This window comes from Microtus pennsylvanicus, chromosome 3 (genome assembly GCF_037038515.1).
Source record: "Microtus pennsylvanicus isolate mMicPen1 chromosome 3, mMicPen1.hap1, whole genome shotgun sequence".
Taxonomy (NCBI): Eukaryota; Metazoa; Chordata; class Mammalia; order Rodentia; family Cricetidae; genus Microtus; species Microtus pennsylvanicus.
In genome coordinates this window covers 126,600,461-126,618,922 of record NC_134581.1, presented here as the reverse complement: position 1 = coordinate 126,618,922, position 18,462 = coordinate 126,600,461, and the positions used below count along the sequence as shown (strand labels likewise).

The 18,462-nt window shown below is 44.0% G+C and overlaps 1 protein-coding gene across 3 annotated transcripts in view; it reads left to right on the top strand.

The window, feature by feature from the left end:
* Rgs20 (regulator of G protein signaling 20) overlaps positions 1-13,714 on the top strand; it is a 77,709-nt gene extending 63,995 nt beyond the window's left edge. For all 3 annotated transcript variants that reach the window (XM_075967061.1, XM_075967062.1, XM_075967063.1), the window contains 3 exons: positions 745-828; positions 8,386-8,620; positions 12,344-13,714. In XM_075967061.1, coding sequence (XP_075823176.1) covers positions 745-828; positions 8,386-8,620; positions 12,344-12,532 — 508 coding nt within the window. In that variant the 3' untranslated portion in view covers positions 12,533-13,714. The remainder of the gene's footprint in view (positions 1-744; positions 829-8,385; positions 8,621-12,343) is intronic.
* Positions 13,715-18,462: the final 4,748 nt, after the last annotated feature.

Genomic DNA, 18,462 nt, shown 5'->3' with positions numbered 1-18,462 from the left:
AAAAGGCAGAAATGGACCACCTGCCATCTCACCAATCCTAACCAAAGAAAAAACAAAACTCGTTTTCTTTCTGTTTTGATTTTTGAGACAGGGTCTCACCGTGGAGCCCTGGCTGGCCCAGAACTCATAGAGATCAACAAACCTGCCTCTGCCTTCCAAGTGCTGGGAGTAAAGGCATGTGTCATCACCCCTGGCTTTTTTTCTTTCTTTTAGAGGAGTTACTTATTTTTATTTTTTTATTGTGTGTTCTGCCTAAACATATATTAGTACTACGTGTGTGACTGGTGTCCACAGAAGTAAGAAGAAGATATTCAATCCCTGGGAACGTGAACTTCTATGTGGGTGCTGGGAACTGAACCCTGTTTCTCTGCAGAAAGTGCTTTTACCACTCACCATCTCTCCCACTTTTGGTCTTCTTAAAAGTAACGATCAGAAGCCAGGCAGTAAGTAGCACACTCCTTTAATCCCAGCACTCGGGAGGCAGAGGCAGGTGGATTTCTGTGAGTTGGAGATCAGCCTGGTCTACAGAGCAAGTTCCAGAACAGGCTCCAAAGCTACACCAAGAAACCCCGTCTCAAATAATAATAATAATAATAGTAGTAGTAGTAGTAGTAGTAATCAGGGTCACATCTTTAAAAAAAATAATTCTATTTGAGTATCTAAAATTATCTTTAACATATTTATTTAGGAAATACATTTCTTCAGATGTTCTCAGTCACCAATAATTGTCTTTGTTTTTTACAGCCTCACTGTCAGAAACCAGGAAGACCAGAGACCCGGAAAAGCCGCCTATGAACTCAGGACAGACATTCCAGCGTGTGAGGAAAGGTGAACTCTTGTGTTTCATTAGCTCACGATACTGACAAAGATGCCAGCATCTTCCTTTTGCCTTTTCAATTGCAAGTTTCAACAGAACACATACATGTTCCCATAACTACCATTTAATAACATCAGATCTCAATGTGGCTTTGAATTTCTTCGGCAGAATTCCTTTTAATTCATTTCCTATCAGGAAGAAAAGCCAGCCCACTCTTTGGTCCCAATACTGAAATTCAAATAGAAGTTGATCCCTTCTCACAACCCATAATGATGTAATTTTATTTTTATATTTTAAAAGTAAAAACCATAATGATACATCATATTTGGTCTTCAGGAAAATTGAAGGATTCCATTTTTTCAGTTACAAATTATCAGATAGGGCACTGACGGATATTCAAGACTTGAAGCCAGTAAGTGTATTGGAGTTACTCACATGGACATAGGCAAGGGGTCACCTGCAGAAACAGGGTGACTCCAAGGCAGATTCATTCCCAAAGCCTACTCAGCACACGTGACAGCTCAAAAAAGCTGCACCCCTGAACGCTCACAGGCCTGGGAGAGGGGCGCTAAGAGGCCCTGCCTAGCAGTCATGACTGCTCGTACACTCTCAAGGAAGCGCCTTGTGTCTATTTCATACTTCTGCGTCCTGGAAGCCTGGGTCTGTGAGCCTCCCCCTCCCCGCAGAACCTGGAAGCCTGGGTCTGTGAGCCTCCCCCTCCCCGCAGAACCTGGAAGCCTGGGTCTATGAGCCTCCCCCTCCCCGCAGAACCTGGAAGCCTGGGTCTGTGAGCCTCCCCCTCCCTGCAGAACCTGGAAGCCTGGGTCTGTGAGCCTCCCCCTCCCTGCAGAACCTGGAAGCCTGGGACTGTGAGCCTCCCCCTCCCTGCAGAACCTGGAAGCCTGGGACTGTGAGCTCCCTTTTCCTGCAGCAGAATGTTCGAATTCAGTGGAAACCACTAGCAATCTGCTATTTAAAAATCTAAGTGTTTTGAAGAAGAAAAAAATACATAATGTAAAGTTTTGGCCTTAAATTTTATGTTTCCATTTTTAATGTTTAATTTGGGGGTATTTGATGCTCACTTCCTGTTACTCCTCTTGCTGGGTTTTGGTGTGCAACCTCCACACCCAGCTTCGTATTGCTTTTCCCTTTATAGTTCTTCCCTTCACTCTTTTTCTTTTACCAAATTTCCTATGGAGTTACCTTTCCTTAACTATTCTTACACCTATTCTTTAGTTTATTCTTTCTTAAATATTTTTTTCATATATGTATTTTGCTTTCATGTATGTATGTACACCAGGTGCGTGCTTGGTACATATGGATATCAGAAAGGGGTGTCGGGTCCCCTGGGACTGACTGGGGTTACAGGAGCCTATGAGCTACCATGTGGGTGCTGGGAACCAATCCTTACTCCTCTACAAGAGCAGCCAATGCTACCAACTGCCAAGTCAGCTCTCCAGCCCCTTTATACCTGTTCTTAATATGAGGCCTTTTATAAGTGCAGACATTAGACAAATTTACTAATAGCATTGTTCAAATAGTTCTCTATTAATTTGTTTATCTTTGGAGATAGGAGAGTAGCCCGTCTCGGTTGTGTAAACTTCCTTTCATCTCTACCTTATGTATATTTGCCCAGGTTTTCAAAGTCTGGGAGATCCAGCAACACCCCGCCCCACTCCACACAGTATATGCTGTTTCTTGGTCAGAAACAGCAGGTGTCTCACAGACCCCAGGGTGCTGTATTCTGTGCCGTGGCTCCCAAGTGCTACAGCAGCAGCTCCCAAGCACTACGGCAGCCTGCAGAAATTTGATTGTCCTATTTGTGTGACCTCCAGCTTTGTTTTAATAATGGCCACATGCTGCCTTCATTTGTGTGTGTGTAAAACAAGGATGATAATAGTTTTTTGTAGCTAAGCCAGCCAAGGGTGGCTGTGAATTCTGAATAAGGAAGTGAGTTTGGCCAAAGGGAAAAGGGAAATATCCAGTGTAGCTTGGCCTGGCTTTGTAGTAGGAGGCCGCTTGTTCATTTTCCATCTGCCCTGACCCGAAATAATCACACAAAAACTTTATTATTTCCAGTACTGTTTGGCCAATAGCTTAAGCATATTACTAGCTGGCTCTTACATCTAGAATTAACCCATTTCCATTATTTTATATTTTACCTTGAGGCTTGAGGCCTACCAGCAAGCTTTCAGCTGGGAGCTCACTTTCCCTTCTGGTGGCTACATGACATCTCTCTAACTCCACCTTCTTTCTCCCAGCATTCAGTTTAGTTTTCCCCACCTAGCTCTACTCTGCCTTATCACAGGTCAATGCAGATTCTTTATTCATTAACCAATAAAACATATACAGAAGGACTTCCCATACCATGGCTTTGTTCCAAGTCACATCCAATGAGTACTATGTACTCATACACTTGGTTCCTCTTGATGCCATCTGCTCGGGTACTAGGTACTCATACACTTGGTTCCTCTTGCTGCCATCTGCTCGGGTACTAGGTACTCATACACTTGGTTTCTCTTGCTGCCATCTGCTCGGGTACTAGGTACTCATATGCTTGGTGTCACTTGCTGTCATATGCTCAGATACTAGGTACACATAATTAGTTGCATTTGTCTTGTGTGACTCTATTTGTTGTAACATTTTAGGTAAAAATAACATTATATTGGCTTTTTAAAGTGGCATTTGAAGTTAATTATACTAGCAGTCATCTCATTCACTATTAATTATGTTTAATCTTCCAGTCAGTTTTGTGCCTGACTTCTTATGGGAAGAAAGGAATTTTTTGGCTTATGCTTCCATGCCACAGTCCATCACTAAGGGAGGTCAGGACAGGAACTGAAGCAACAACGTGGAAGAAAGCCCGCTTGCTGTTTTGTGCAGCGTCACCTCAAACCAGGGAACTTACAGTCCAGGATGTAGAGCAGAAACCATGGATGATCAATGCTAAATTCCTCACTCAGGCTCAGTTCCTTAACCAGCCTGAGACAGTCTGCCCAGGGAATTGTGCAGACCACAGTCAGCTGGGCCCTCCTATGTCAATTACCAATCAAGAGAGTTTTTCACAGATATGCCCACAAGGCAGTCTGGTGGAATCAGTTCCTCAGTGGGGCTTTCCTCTCAGGTGAATATAGGCTGGACCAAGCTGACAGTGAAAGCTAACTAGGACATCTACGTATCAAATTCTTGGTGTACACCCTTCACCCTTAGGCAGCCTGCACAAGGCCCTGTGTTCGGCTGGCATTACCAAAGTAAAAAAAAAAAATACGAGATTTATCTTTATGATTTGTAGATCATAGAGTTTCCCATTGCAAAAACCTTAGTTTTTGCATGTATTTAAAATGTCATACAAAAAATAAGAAAATAATAAAATACTTGAAAAACAAAACTCATTAAGTTACCAAGTGTAAGTTGTAGTTCCCAATGTAAACAAAAGTTTCTAGATTAGATTACAAACCTGCCACCACATGGCTACCCTAAGGGATGAAGAATTAGACAAACTAACTGTTGGAGGCCGTGCAGGTCCAACACAGATAATTATTTCCCTTAACTGAACTGGTACGGAGTTGCGAGGAATAATCAGACACAGCTTACACGGTCATGATGGAAGGGCATCTCAGGGTCTTTTCCCCTGACGATCTCCTGAAGAACTCTCTCATTTATTCTCCAAACATCTTATATACCATCACATAAATTGAGCAGGGAAAACACATTAGGCTGTCTCCTAGGCAACCAGGTGAATGGGCTTTAGTCAAGTCCACATTCTACCTGTATGCTAGCTGTCAAGTAGGCCTGAATTAGCATCTCTATAAAATATCCTCCAAATTACAAAGAAAGGAGCAACAACTTCCTGACCTCTTGTTAGGAAGCGACAGCTTGTCTGCAGAGCTACATGACCACCTCAGATAGGGCCTATGGCTTTTGTGCTTGGCTGCCACACCATACAGAAATATGGGCCTACAACTAACTAGCTATAGTTTATGATAAAAACAAGTTGCACGGCTTCTGTAAGAGCTACTTTTGGCCATCTGAAAAAAATTCTCAAGCATACAGAAAATATTTGTAACTGTTGAATATGCTTTTTCTCATGAAGTTTGGTTTTGCTTTTTGTGGTTTTTGTTGTTATTGTTGTTTGATTGATTTTTGCTTGCATTGTTTGGGTTTGGGACAGTACCAGGGATCAAATCCAGGGCCTTGCACATGCTAAGCGGTGCTCTACCACTTAGTTACTATCACTACCCTTTTAAAAAGTTTTGTTCAAAGACGGGAGTCACTACATAGAGCGGACTGGCCCCAAATGTACAATCTTCCTTCCATAGCCTCCGAAGTACTGGAATTAGAGGTGTGCACCACCATCCTGGCCTGGCTTTTGTAAACTGTCTGGATATATTACTAGGATCATTATTCAGCAGACTGTACTACTAGCCCCAAAGCAATTAAAACCAAAGTCCAGAGTTTTAAAAACATGTACAGTAAAATCCTATTGTTTTATATTTCTAAGATCACTATCAATTCATTATATCCTCAATAAATAAATAATAATACATTTTAAGAAATAACATAACTATATGAAAATATAATCATATCAAACTATGGAATGCTGAGAATACAATAAACAGAGCAAATGTAAATCTCAATACTTAGGTTTTTATTTAGTTACTCTTTTTTTTTTTGGTGGGGGGAGCCGGGGACACGGTCTCTTTAAGTAGCCCTAGCTGTCTAGCTGTCTTAGAACTCAGTATATAGACTAGAGCAACCTCAAACTCACAGAGATCTGCCTGCCTCTGTCTCTCAAGTGCTGGGATTAAGCATTAGTGAGTGAAGTCCCACTTCCATACAGAAAAAGAGATATTAACATATGGTCCAGAAACTTAGACGTAAGGAAATGGTCCAAATAGTTCCAGACTGTTAAACTGTGATAACTTTCTAAATTTATTTACCATTAAAAAGTATTCAAGGGGCTGGAGAGATGGCTCAGAGGTTAAGAGCATTGCTTGCTCTTCCAAAGGTCCTGAGTTCAATCCCAGCAACCACATGGTGGCTCATAACCATCTGTAATGGAATCTGGTACTCTCTTATGGCCTTCAGGCATACACACAGACAGAATATTGTATGCATAATAAATAAATATTTTTTTAAAAAAGTATTCAAAGCTGGGTAGCTTAAAACATCAAAAATCTTTTATGTCACAGTTCCAAGACCAGAAATCCAAGATCGAGTGTCAGCAGAGATTTCTCTGTACTGATTCCCAGGCCCTGGAGCAGACTTTCTTCCTCTCTCCTCTGGCATTGGTCAGCTGCCTGCACTCTGGGGTCCACTGGCCACTACACACATATTGCTCCAGTCACGTGACCATATTCTCTATGTGTTCCAGAGCTTCTCTCTCTGCTCACGTCTATACCAAATTTGCTCTGTTAATAAGAGTTTCCGTTTCATCGCAGATGATGCCTCGACTAGTGAGTGACCTCATTTTAAGTTAAGTCTACAAGGAGCCATTTTTTTTCTTTGTAATAATTTATTTTGAGATGTATAGGTAGATGTTTTGCCTGCATGTGTATCGGTGTACCACATGAGTGCCTAGGGCCCCAACAGGCCACCAAGTAGGTGTTGGGAGGGAATTGAACCCAGGTCTTCTGGAAGAGAAACCAGTTCTGTTAACTGCTGAGTTAAGTTCCATCTCTCCAGTCCAAGGACCCACTTCTGAATAAAGCCATATTCTGAGATTCTGGGCATTTGGACTGCCTTTGGGTGATGCAATCTAACTAGTAACTTTGCATCCAGAGTCAGCATTGCAGCTAGACAGTTTAATAGGCCACTTTCACAAGATGGTCGGGAGTAGGTCATTCATCTTCTATATATCTGAGAGGCTCTTATTACCAGGGATGCCAAAATCCGTATAAAAACAGGAAGTGATATGAGAATCCTACTCACAAGGCCATATGGGTAAATCTTAACAAGATAGGGAAAGTAAGTCACAGAAAACAATGTATTTGCCATCTTATAAAAGTCTTAAAAGCTAGCCAGGCTGTGGTGGCTCATGCCTTTAATCCCAGCACTCGGGAGGCAGAGGCAGGCAGATCTCTGTGAGTTCGAGACCAGCCTGGTCTACAGAGCTAGTTCCAGGACAAGCTCCAAAGCCACAGAGAAACCCTGTCTCGAAAAGACAAAAAAAAAAAATCTTAAAAGTTACAGAATACATTTTTCAATGAAACATAAAGATACAGAACTGTGAAAAGGCAAAAGAAGGGAGATACTAAGGATCACTGTTAAATAGGCTTTTTCTCATCTCAGTGCAGTTAAACTCAAGGGCAGTGGTAGTACACACCCTTTAACAACAGCATGGAGGCAGAGGCAGAGGCAGGCAGATTTCTATGAGTTTGAAGACAGCCTTGTCTACAGAGTAGCCAGGGCTACACAGGGAAACCCTGTCTCGAAAAATGAAAAAGACTAACAACAATAAATAAAACAAAACAAAAAACAAACCAACAGAAACAAAAAACAAAAACCCCTCAATGGTAGCCGGAAGTGAAGCCTAGCAGGCCTCTTGGGGTAAATAGCTTTCCTTACTCAATCATGGCTGGCTCTTAAGGGCAAGGGCATCTCCTTAGCCAATCATATTGTCACTGTCTTGTTTGTGGTCTGTGTTAGTTGGGTCACTCCAGAATGTTGTACGCTTTAGCAGCAACTGGAGAGTCAGCTTCTAATGAACTGACTGCCTCATGACTGCAAAAGTCTTTTTATTGTTACGCCAAAGACACCTTTAGCACGGCAGTTTCAGCAAGGTAAAACCTCTTATCTGATCTAGGAGTTGTCTGAAGCAACCATTACCTAAGCAGTTCTCAGCAGTGCAAGACTTCCTGGTCTGCCAGGTTTGTATGGAGACTGAGTTATGCAAAGGCTGTGGTGAGTCCCTGCCTGTTGACACAAGGTCACATCAGAGCCCGAGTGCCATCACTTGGGAACTCAGGACAGACACGGTGGCCATGGAGAATCACAGTCCTCACTGGGGACTGTATTGTGTATGTTCTTTTCTTTTTCTCAAATGGCAGGTGGATCTTCAAAAGCAGCCAGTGGGCATTGCCCACTCATGTTCTGCTGGGCCTGTGTGAAGTGGAACTTAGCCCTGTCTGAGATAATTGAGAGGTTTGGGGTCAGGCGGCAGCTGGATTTTTCTTCCCTTCTGTAATTTAAAAGTACTGTCAACAATAAACAAAGTATGGTTGTAAGGTTGCACAAGAATGCTCTGGGCATGAAGGCTCATGCCTTTGATTCCCAACAGAGACAGGCCTGGTCTACAGAGTGAGTTCCTGAATAGCCAGGGCTGTTACACACAGAAACCCAGTCTTGACAAACCAAAAAAGAAAAAAAAAATGAAGCTACAACACACTCCAATAAATACCGGCTTGTAAGTGTTTTAGCCAAAGGCTTAAGGAAATGAGAGGGGTATTCTCCCTTTCTGGAAGGGCCAAACATTTGTGTGTTTTATAGCAGTATGTTGTAACTTTGTGATGAAAACTGGGTTCCCCAGCAGTAACATCTTCCTTTTGTCCCTTTGGACCACTGCTCAGCCCCACTCCCACTCTGGAAGAAGTCTGTGCCTGGGCCCAGTCCTTTGATAACCTGATGGTCACTCCTGCTGGAAGAAACGCATTCCGGGAATTCCTCCGGACGGAGTTCAGTGAAGAAAACATGCTTTTCTGGATGGCCTGTGAAGAACTGAAGAGGGAAGCGGATCAAAGCACCATCGAGGAGAAAGCCAAGATAATCTACGAAGACTACATTTCTGTTCTGTCTCCTAAAGAGGTGCGTGTCTGCAAACCTGTCTCCTGACAGCCATTCGAAGTTGCCTGCTTCTGTGTTTGGTCACACGCTGCTTGCATAGGTAGAGATAGTTCAAAGCACAGCCCTGGGCTCCTCCCCATCATAGCCTTCAGATCCTGAGGACCCTGAGAGAAGTGTGAAGCAGTTTTTAGGTTTTTTTTTTTTTTAAACGCACCCATGGTTCACAGCAGCTTTGGCCCTCACACTGACACTTGCCTCTGCTCTGCTTTCTGTTCTGTGGCCCTGAGGATAAGCCTAGGGCTGCCTAGATAAGTACTCTTCAGTCCTCCTGTTGTTTAAGAACACCGTACCCTATAAACACTCATTCAAGTAGAGTTATTCCACTATTTTGAGTAAAGTTTTTTCTGGGGTGTCTTTCTAGTTACAGCATTGCTGAAAGTGCTGAACATGTGCCAAGCTCCCCCACGGCATTGTGTTAACATCACAAACAAATGCCATAAAAGTGAGACTAAGCAAGTTAAACTTAGCACGTTTCTTCAAGTCTGCAGCACTGAAAGTTGCCATGTTTTTGGATCCAGGTGCCTTGTATCAGCAATTTCACAATCAAGGTTATCTCCTGCTGTATTCTGCTAAGCCTGTGGTTAATAAGGCAGAGTTTCTCTTCTGTGGTCAGGGACCTCACAGAGGGGTCAGAACCACGAGCATCCTTGGCAGGATGATGGTCCAGCATCTCAGTGTGGGATTGCAGTGAATGAATCATAGGAAGAGAGGAGGAAGCTAGACAGAGGATAATGAAAAGGAAATTGTCAGAAGCTCAAGGGAATGAGGATATCCTGGGACTAGGATCAGTGAAGCCACAGGTGAGGGTGTTGCAGTGTATGAGCAATGAACATGGCGGCAGCAGGTGCTCCCGCGGTACCGGGTGCCGGCAAATTACCAGAGCTGTGGTGGACAGCTGCAGACCTAGAAAAAGGAGCTTCTTCATGGCAGAGCTATCCAAAATGAGGTTCCGTTTGTGCCTTGTTTTATAACTTTTAAAAAAAAATTTTTTTACTGTTCTGCAGTAAAAACTACCAGCGTGACCTTGTGGCTGAATTCCCCACTAGACAGTTCTGCTCACTATAGCATCTCTAGTGGACCTACCTCATCAGGCAGATGGAGGGAGAGGCTGACCCAGACAGAACAAAACAAGACCTTTCTAGGTGTTATTCTCTAAAAAAAAAAAAAAAATAGCAGGTGTCCCCAGCGGGGCAGCGGCTGGCCAGACAGAAACCTCAGCGGGCTGGTCGGCGGTGAAGGCTGGGTCCCCTTGGCAGGTGGGAGACCCCAGCGGGTGACCTGAGCAGGACAGTGGTGGGCCACGAGGGGCAGCCGGTCCCACTACCCACCTCGATGGGTCTCAGGCGGCTGAGACAGACGGACACACCATGCAGAGAGAATTTGGATAGAAAGTTTATTTAGGCCGGGCAATGGTGGCGCACGCCTTTAATCCCAGCACTCGGGAGGCAGAGGCAGGCGGATCTCTGTGAGTTCGAGACCAGCCTGGTCTACAGAGCTAGTTCCAGGACAGGCTCCAAAACCACAGAGAAACCCTGTCTTGAAAAACCAAAAAAAAAAAAAAAAAGAAAGTTTATTTAGTGGGTTCTGGAAGGAAGGGAGGAGGGGGAGGGGGATAGAAGAGGAGAGGAGAAAGAGAGAGAGAGAGAGAGAGAGAGAGAGAGAGAGAGAGAGAGAGAGAGAGAGAGAGAGAGAAGAGAGAGAATGACAGCAGCCACCTCTTCAAAAGGGGAGAGGAGGGAGGCTGGATGAAGCTAAAGATCCACTTGCCTCTGCAGAATAGGGGAGGAGCTTGTCTCTTAAGGGGACAGGGTAACCAGTTGACAGGACAGATCATCATAACACTAGGTCCTTCCTTCTTTAAATCCCAAGTGGTTCAGACACCTGTGGAGTTGAAGAGTAAGGTGGAGCTGGAAATTACAGGAAGCAAATGACCATGGACGGGTCATGGGACTGCTCCACTTTGAACTTAATCCAGCAAACCAGGGCAAGGCACAGCTGAGTCTCAGGATGGAGTTTGCACTTTAGAAAGAGCCCCTTGGCCAAATCACAGAGTGTGTTGGGAGAGGTGGTGGGGAGACTCCAGAAGGTCAGAAGGAAAACGGTGACACAAATCCAGCAACACAGGGCGTGGCGGAGGGAAGGAGAGAGACGAATGTGTCAAAAAAGCTGGACAGTGGTTCACGCCTGTGATCTGAACACCTGGGACACCAAGATCTACATTATATAGTGAGACTGTCCAGAAAGGAGGAGAGAGGGAGAGGGGAAGAGAGAAATGGAGATCGAAGGAATGGGTGGGCAGGTAGAAAGAGAAAGAAAATAAGAGATACATAGGGCACTAAACTGGGAGAATGGGTGGTTCTCTTGAAAGAGCTTGCTAGTATTCAAATACTTTATTTCTAATAAAAATACTTATAAACAGCCAGGTGGTAGGAGTTTATGTCTTTAATCCCAGCACTCAGGAGTCAGAGGCAAGCGACCTTTGGAGTTCAAGGACATTTCGGTCTACAGAGCAAGTTCCAGGACAGCCAGGGCTGTTACACAGAGAAACCCAGTCTTGGAAAACCAACCAACCAAACAAACCTTATAAACCAACGAGCCTAGAAACAACCACCATTTGACTTTCCAAGAAGAGTTCATTAATAGGAATTTCCATTTAGCTTACTATAGAGACGGCAGTGACAGCTAGGCTAGTGAAGGCGTCAGCAGAACAAAGGAGATTTATTTGTCCCAAAGGGTCAGAGGACAGGGATAAGGGACACAGACAGGAGATAGAAGGAGAAGGAGAAGGGAACAGGGGAAAGTGGAGAGGGATATCTGTCCCAGGGGACAAAGGAGATAGAGAGGATAGAGAGGAGACAGATATGACCCATAGGAAAATGACAGTTTGTAAACATACAAGGGGAAAACCCTGTGTTAAGATGAAGTGTTTACTTTAATTGGGCATGGAGATTAGGTGAGCCAAAGGGGGCTTTTGATTGCTGGACTTCAATATTTGGTAGCTGGACCTTGTAATCAGCCTTGGGGAAGAGGGAGTGGCCAAATAAGGGAATAGACCTTGGGGGCTAGCTTCCAGAATGGGGGAGAAGGGCAAGGCTTGCCAGAGCCACCTGTTCAAGTGGGCTAGAGTCCCTTCAGATGGAAAGCTGGATGCCACTGGCTCCCAGACTCTGTGATGGAGCCCTTCACTTTACAGACCCCTTCCCTTCCACCAGGACTGACACCAGAAACCTACACCCAGTTTCTAGCTGATTGGGTGCCTGCAGCTCCCAGGTTTTTGCCTTCATTAACAGGCATGGGTCCATGCTCACCACCTTCCATCTTCAAAGGCCATCTCACACTTGTTTAGAAGAAGTAAAGCAGTGTGTGATAGTCTAAAGCACCCAGCGTTCCTTATGACCTGTGAGAAATACAGGGCATGGCCCCTCAGTATGACCTACGGAGTCCTCTGGCGTTGGTGCAGCAGTCTGCCCCACAGACCTTCAGGGGCCACTGGGGCCACTCCTGCGGGGGTCACTTAGGCCATGGAAGTCCCAGAGTTCCCTTCTTTCACCTGTCAGTTTCTCTCAGCAGTTCAGACTTTGGGAGATCTTGTTTGGTTTGGGGCCTTTCGAAAGCTAAAACAATCATGGCGTTTGGATGGTTTTACAAGAGAAGTAACACATCCAGCTCTGCTTCCGTCCACAGGTCAGCTTGGACTCCCGAGTACGGGAAGGCATCAACAGAAACATGGTGGATCCCTCCCAGCACATATTTGATGATGCCCAGCTTCAGATTTACACCCTCATGCACAGAGACTCCTACCCCCGCTTCATGAACTCCACCGTCTACAAGGATTTGCTCAAGTCCTTAGCTGAGAAAGCAGTGGAGGCATAGGTGGCTTCGAATATATTTATTATTAATAAATCCAGAAAATAACTCACGGACTGCATCCAGCCCAGGAAGTCTAGAGGTAGGATGTCCTCTGCTAGAGTGGTTCTCGGACTGTTGTAGCAACAATGTCTCCCTCTTCAGAGAGCTAGAGACTCACAGTGTAACTGCAACCGCCTTTAGTAATACCTGTCTGGAAAAAAGGGTGGTAGGACAGCCTTAGAAAGACTGTCCGCTCCCACTCACAGTAACAGTAGCGTGTTCTCGAGGGCAGGGCATGCACTAGCCTCTGCTCTGCCTGCAGCGGACACACAGAGAGCAAATGGCGACACTTTTGTTTTGCATGAGTTAAAATCCTGTTCCCCCTCCAAAGACAAGGCATTCAAGTCTTTCCTAACTAACCCTTCCTCCAGTCTGAGTACTTCACTTAGCACCGTGCCAGGACTGAAAGTCACAGTTCATGAAGATGTGACAATTCCTTGTGAAAGAAACAGTAACCGCCAGCATGGGTCATGGTGGTGCACACTGTGCTCTAGGTGGGCCAGCCTTGGGTATTTGCCAAGAAACGCGATGCTGAAGTGAAGATGCTTCCGTCAGAAAGGATGGCCATATTATCAGAATCTACTAACCTGAAGAATGAATTTTCAATTTAATAGTTCGTTCGTTATGTTCACAAAGCTTCAAATAAGCATATTTTAATTTTTATCGAAAGAAATGTGGGTATTTTCACACGGAAAAATAAAGCATAAAAGTTTTCTCTCAATCTTGAATTATTTGAAATGGAATTGAGGAACATGGATCATTCAGGGATGCATGCAATCCATCTTTCACCTCCCAGACGAGTGTTCTGTCTTTACATGCCATGATTTGTTTTTTATCACAGCAAATGAAATGACCTCATAGTTTACAGGTAAAAGTCGTTATAGACCTAAGCCACTGTCTTAGTTAGGGTTCCTATTGCTGCAACGAAACACCATGACCAAAAGGCAAGTTGGAGAGGAAAGGGTTTATTTGGTTTACACATTCACATTGCTGTTCGTCACTGATGGAAGTCAGGACAGGTTGCTTGGCTACCTGATTCTATGCATGCTGGGAGAAAAGAAGAGATATACTGATTTAAACGATCTGTACCCTATTCATCATAATTTTGCTGAAAATAAACTTTTTAGCTCTTCTACTGCCTGAAAACATTGTGTAGCCCACTAACCTTCCCCTCTAGAATTCCCTGATGATTTAATTCCTTTCTTAACTAACTTTCTTCATTAAGAAGTTCACTGGCTGTGCACAGATCTCTCTCTCTCTCTCTCTCTCTCTCTCTCTCTCTCTCTGTGTGTGTGTGTGTGTGTGTGTGTAACCTGCTAGGACTGGCGAATTGCTGGTTATAAGAATATATATATATATATACATATATATACATACATACATATATATATGAACATTTGTAATGTATGGAACAAGAATGAAGGGCAAAAGAGAAAAGAAGACGATTGCACTGGAGGGAAGTGGGCTTGCACACGTGCAGGTCTGCTTGCTGACTACAGGAAGAGGTCAAATGGGTTGACTAAAGATGGCAATGACCAAGTGGGCAACCAAACCACAAGAAGGCAGCCATGATGGTGCTGATAAAAACATTGATGGCACATAGTTGAAACAGGTCAACAGCACATCCAGCCACTGAGTTCCCCTCCCAACACCACCACATCTGCAGACTTCCTATGCTGCAGGACATTTGCTTGCCCTTCTATCCCCTTCTTTCCTATCCTTATTATTTAATCTTCTTTTGGGATTCCATGATGCCAGGGCATGATGGGTCTGGGCCTGGACTGCTATAGTAGTGATGGCAGCTCTCAACCATGCCCTGTTGGGAATACAAATGTCCTTGTACACACAGTCACCAGTAAAACCAGGAACATTAAGTAACGGAGTTGTCTTTCCAAAAGAAAAGATGAAAAACCTGTTTTTCTCTCCAGGAGGCTGGGAACTGAAGGTGATTAATAGCCTGTGATATTTGATATCTGAAGGGCCAGGACATATCAATCTTTCTCAACCAAGACGGAAGATACCTATTAGCCTAAATGACCCTTATATTATCTGCATAGCGAGGGCCTCCCCTAAGCTCCTACAACCAGGACCAGAGGTGGCTAATAACCCAAATGACCTCTACACTATCTGTACGACCAAGACCATGCCAGATCCTTCCCTAGGCCCTTAAGATAATACAAGCAGCCTATCTCTAGAACTCATCTTCTTAGAAGAAATCACGTCTTTTGCGTTTCTATACAATCATGCCTCCTTATGCACCAGGAATTTATTACACCAGAAAATTTTAACATGGTGTTGTTGATGCCTGTTAAGCCTCCTTACATCCTCACTAATTATCAAATTAGATCACAGTCACTGAGGCCCCTCAGGTGATTTAAGATTCACTTCATTAAGTATATGTATGTGGGGGTATGTGCATGAGTGCTGTGCACACAGAGCTAAGATTCACTTCATTAAGTGTATGTATGTGGGGCTATGTGCACATGAGTGCTGTGCACACAGAGCTAAGATGTTGCATCCTGTAGGAGGTGGTGGCGCACGCCTTTAATTCCAGCGTTCAGAAGGCAGGCAGATCTCTGTGAATTCAAGATCAGCCTGGTCTACAGAGCGAGTTTCAGGACAGCCAAGTCTACACTGAGAAACCGTGTCTCAAAAAAACAAAATAAAATAAAATAAAATAAGACGTTGGATCCCTGGAGTCAGAGCTACAGATAATTCCGAGCCATCTAACATGTATGCTGGGAACTGAACTCAGGTCCTCTGCATGTATAATCAATACATGCTTTTAACTGCTGTCATCTCTCTAGCCCCACCTTGGTGACTCTCCATATGAGGTTTAAAAAAGTGTTTTCTCTCCAATAACAGAACTTCATTCTTTGATTTAATCAATAACTGAGGAACTTATACGATGACTAGTGTTAATAAGCATGTCCCCAAATCAAAGGCATTCTATCAATTCCAGGCTGGCAGTTGCCCCCATGTACAACCCAATAACAAAGTATAGCATTGGAAGTCCACGCCTGACAGAGAACATTCTTAGAGCCATAGCTTACTTCATGTCTTAGTTACTTCTGGATTGCTAGAATAAACCATTTATAAAAGAAGGCATTTAATTTGAGGCTTACAGTTGCAGAGGGTTAGAGTTTATGGCCGTCATGGCAGGGCCCATGGCAGCAGAGAGGCAGGCAGCTAGAGCAGTATCTGTGGGTTCAAGTCTAGATGCACAAGCACCAGGCAGAGAGAGTTAACTGGCAATGGCATGGGTGTCTTGAAACTTGAAAGGCCTGCCCCAGTGACATCTCTCTTCTAACAAGGCCATACTTCTTAATTCTTTCCAAACAGTTCCACCAGCTGTGAACCAAAACATTCAAAATGTATGAGCCCATGGGGTCATTCTCATGCAAAATAGCACAGTTCTCCAGCCAAAAGTTGTAATGTGGCTAACTAGGACATTACAGCAGCTAAAGTAATGACAGGTGAGCCTAGTCAAAAACATACATGTTCCGAGGTTCACTGACAGCACCTCAGGATAAAGGCCTACTACTCCACCCAGACCAAAAGAACCCATTATGTTCTAAGATAACCTTTATCTCTTTGAGTCTCCACAACCTCCAAAAAAAATTAACTTCAAGAAACTATTTATGTAGATAGCTGTTTTTGTGAACATGACTGTGTACTATGTGTATGCAGTGTCCTCAGAGGCCAGAAGAGGGAGTCAGATCCCTCGGAATTGGGGTTAGTTATTGGTGAATGCTGAGACTCATCCTGGGTTGGAAGAGCAGTTAAAAGCTGGGCCATCATAGCTGAACATAGCGGACAATGAGGACTACTGAGAACTCAAGAACAATGGCAATGGGTTTCTGATCCTACTGCACGCACTGGCTTTGTGGGAGCCTAGGCAGTTTGGATGCTCAACTTACTAGACCTGGATGGAGGTGGGGGTTCCTTGGACTTCCCACAGGACAGGGAACCCTGATTGCTTTTCGGGCTGGGGGGAGACTTAATTGGGGGAGGGGGAGGGAAATGGGAGGCGGTGGCGGGGAAGAGACAGAAATCTTTAATAAATAAATAAATTAAAAAAAAAAAGCTGGGCCATCACTCCAGCCTGTCTTAAATACAAATATAAACCTTTCAGTACTTGTTAACTTTTTCATTTTGGCTTTATCTCGCACTTGGCACTGTAGTCTCTGGTCACCACCTCACAGGTCTTTTAATATACTCCACCACTGAATTCCTTCTTCAAATTGTTCTTTGGCATTTTCCCTTGTTCTCAATACATAAGCATCAGAATGCTCAGTCTATTTACAAAATGTGTGTGCGTGCATGCTGTTGGATGAGTGTATGTGTACTATGTGCATGCAGGTATCTGTGGAGGCAAGGTGACAGATCTCCTAGATAGTATAGTTATATAGGCAGTTGTGAGCCCCCACCGAGTGTGCTGGGAATCAAACTTGGGCCCTCTAGGAGGGCAGCGAGTGCTCTAACCACTGAGCCATCTCTTCAGGGCCACCTCCTCATGTTTTATTAAACTCAAATACACAACTATTATTATTTTTTTAAAATTACTTGTGACAGAAATCTATGTGGACTCCCTTTTTAAAGAAGGAAGTCTGTAGAAGCTCTAGTATCCATGTGCCTGTCCCGGTCTAGGCATCAACTGCCCTTTGCTTCATCACAGAAGGTTGCATTGTTTTGGCAAAAGGCAAAAGCAAAGAGCCCTAGATAAGGCTCATGTTGGCTTAGTCATCGGTGTTTTTCAGAGTCCTCAATATAGTGTGGCATGGGATAGGACACAGTGAATGAGACCCATGAGGGTCACTGACCCCTAAAACCAATCAGAAAAGTGTATAGGAACCAGTGCAAATGAAATAAAAGCCGGAGCCTTGCCATTCCAACTGCAGGGTTCTCAATGCTGTGCTTACTCTTCCAAACGTCAACCAGATCTCACAATGTGCCATTACACAAATAATTTTCAAGCAAAGCAGGTTCAAGTATCCAGTTAAGGAAAAAAAAAACAACACAGGCTAATTTTGTCAGAGTATCTCACGGTGTGCTTCTGTCTTTGAGGTCACTAAAACAGGGGACTCATTCAAGGCAATTTCCTGTGCTTTCATTTTCTGCCCTCTACTTGGACATAAGAGTACAGAAGTTGATTTGGGAAAACCCCTAAACCTGGAAATTGATACTGCTGCATCACTCTGTGGAATTAAAACACCAAAAAAGGGGTTACCTGCTCCCATACTCAAGCTCATTTTGTCTTTCAAAATTGGGTGTCTAAAAGATTACTCAATCTGTAGTTCTCAGATCCCCAATCTGTGGAACCCTTTCAAAAGCTATACTCTGATTTCTATGCACTGCCACTACTATGACTAATCATTTCAGGAACCCCTTACTTTGTGATCAGGAATTCTCCTAGTTGCAGAGTCACAGAAAACAAATCTGCTCCAGGACCTCCTGAGTCCAACCTTACAGAGCTACAGGTACTGGTTATTGTAGACAGTCATGGTCTTGAGATGTCCTGCAATACTCTTCTTAACACACACCAATTACTCTCCCGTTACCATCTAGGAATTTGCTGCTAGCTCTCTGTGAAGTGGGTTAGCACCTGGCTTCTCAGTATGTAGTGTTCACTTTTTAGTCCACTTATGACTGATTAGCCCATCATATTTCCTGGTAGGACGTCCCTTTATTTTTAACCATTTTTGGAAACAGGGTTTCATCTAGCCCAGGTTGGCTTTGGATTCCTTATGTAACCAAAAATGAACTCCTGACCCTCTGCCTCTAAAGGCTAGGACTAAAAGCATGCATCTCAATTCCTCTCAAATGACTAATTTCCTTTGGCTAAATGAGGGTAAAAAGCAGGGAATATTTATTGATTAAAAGTTCTCAAATGA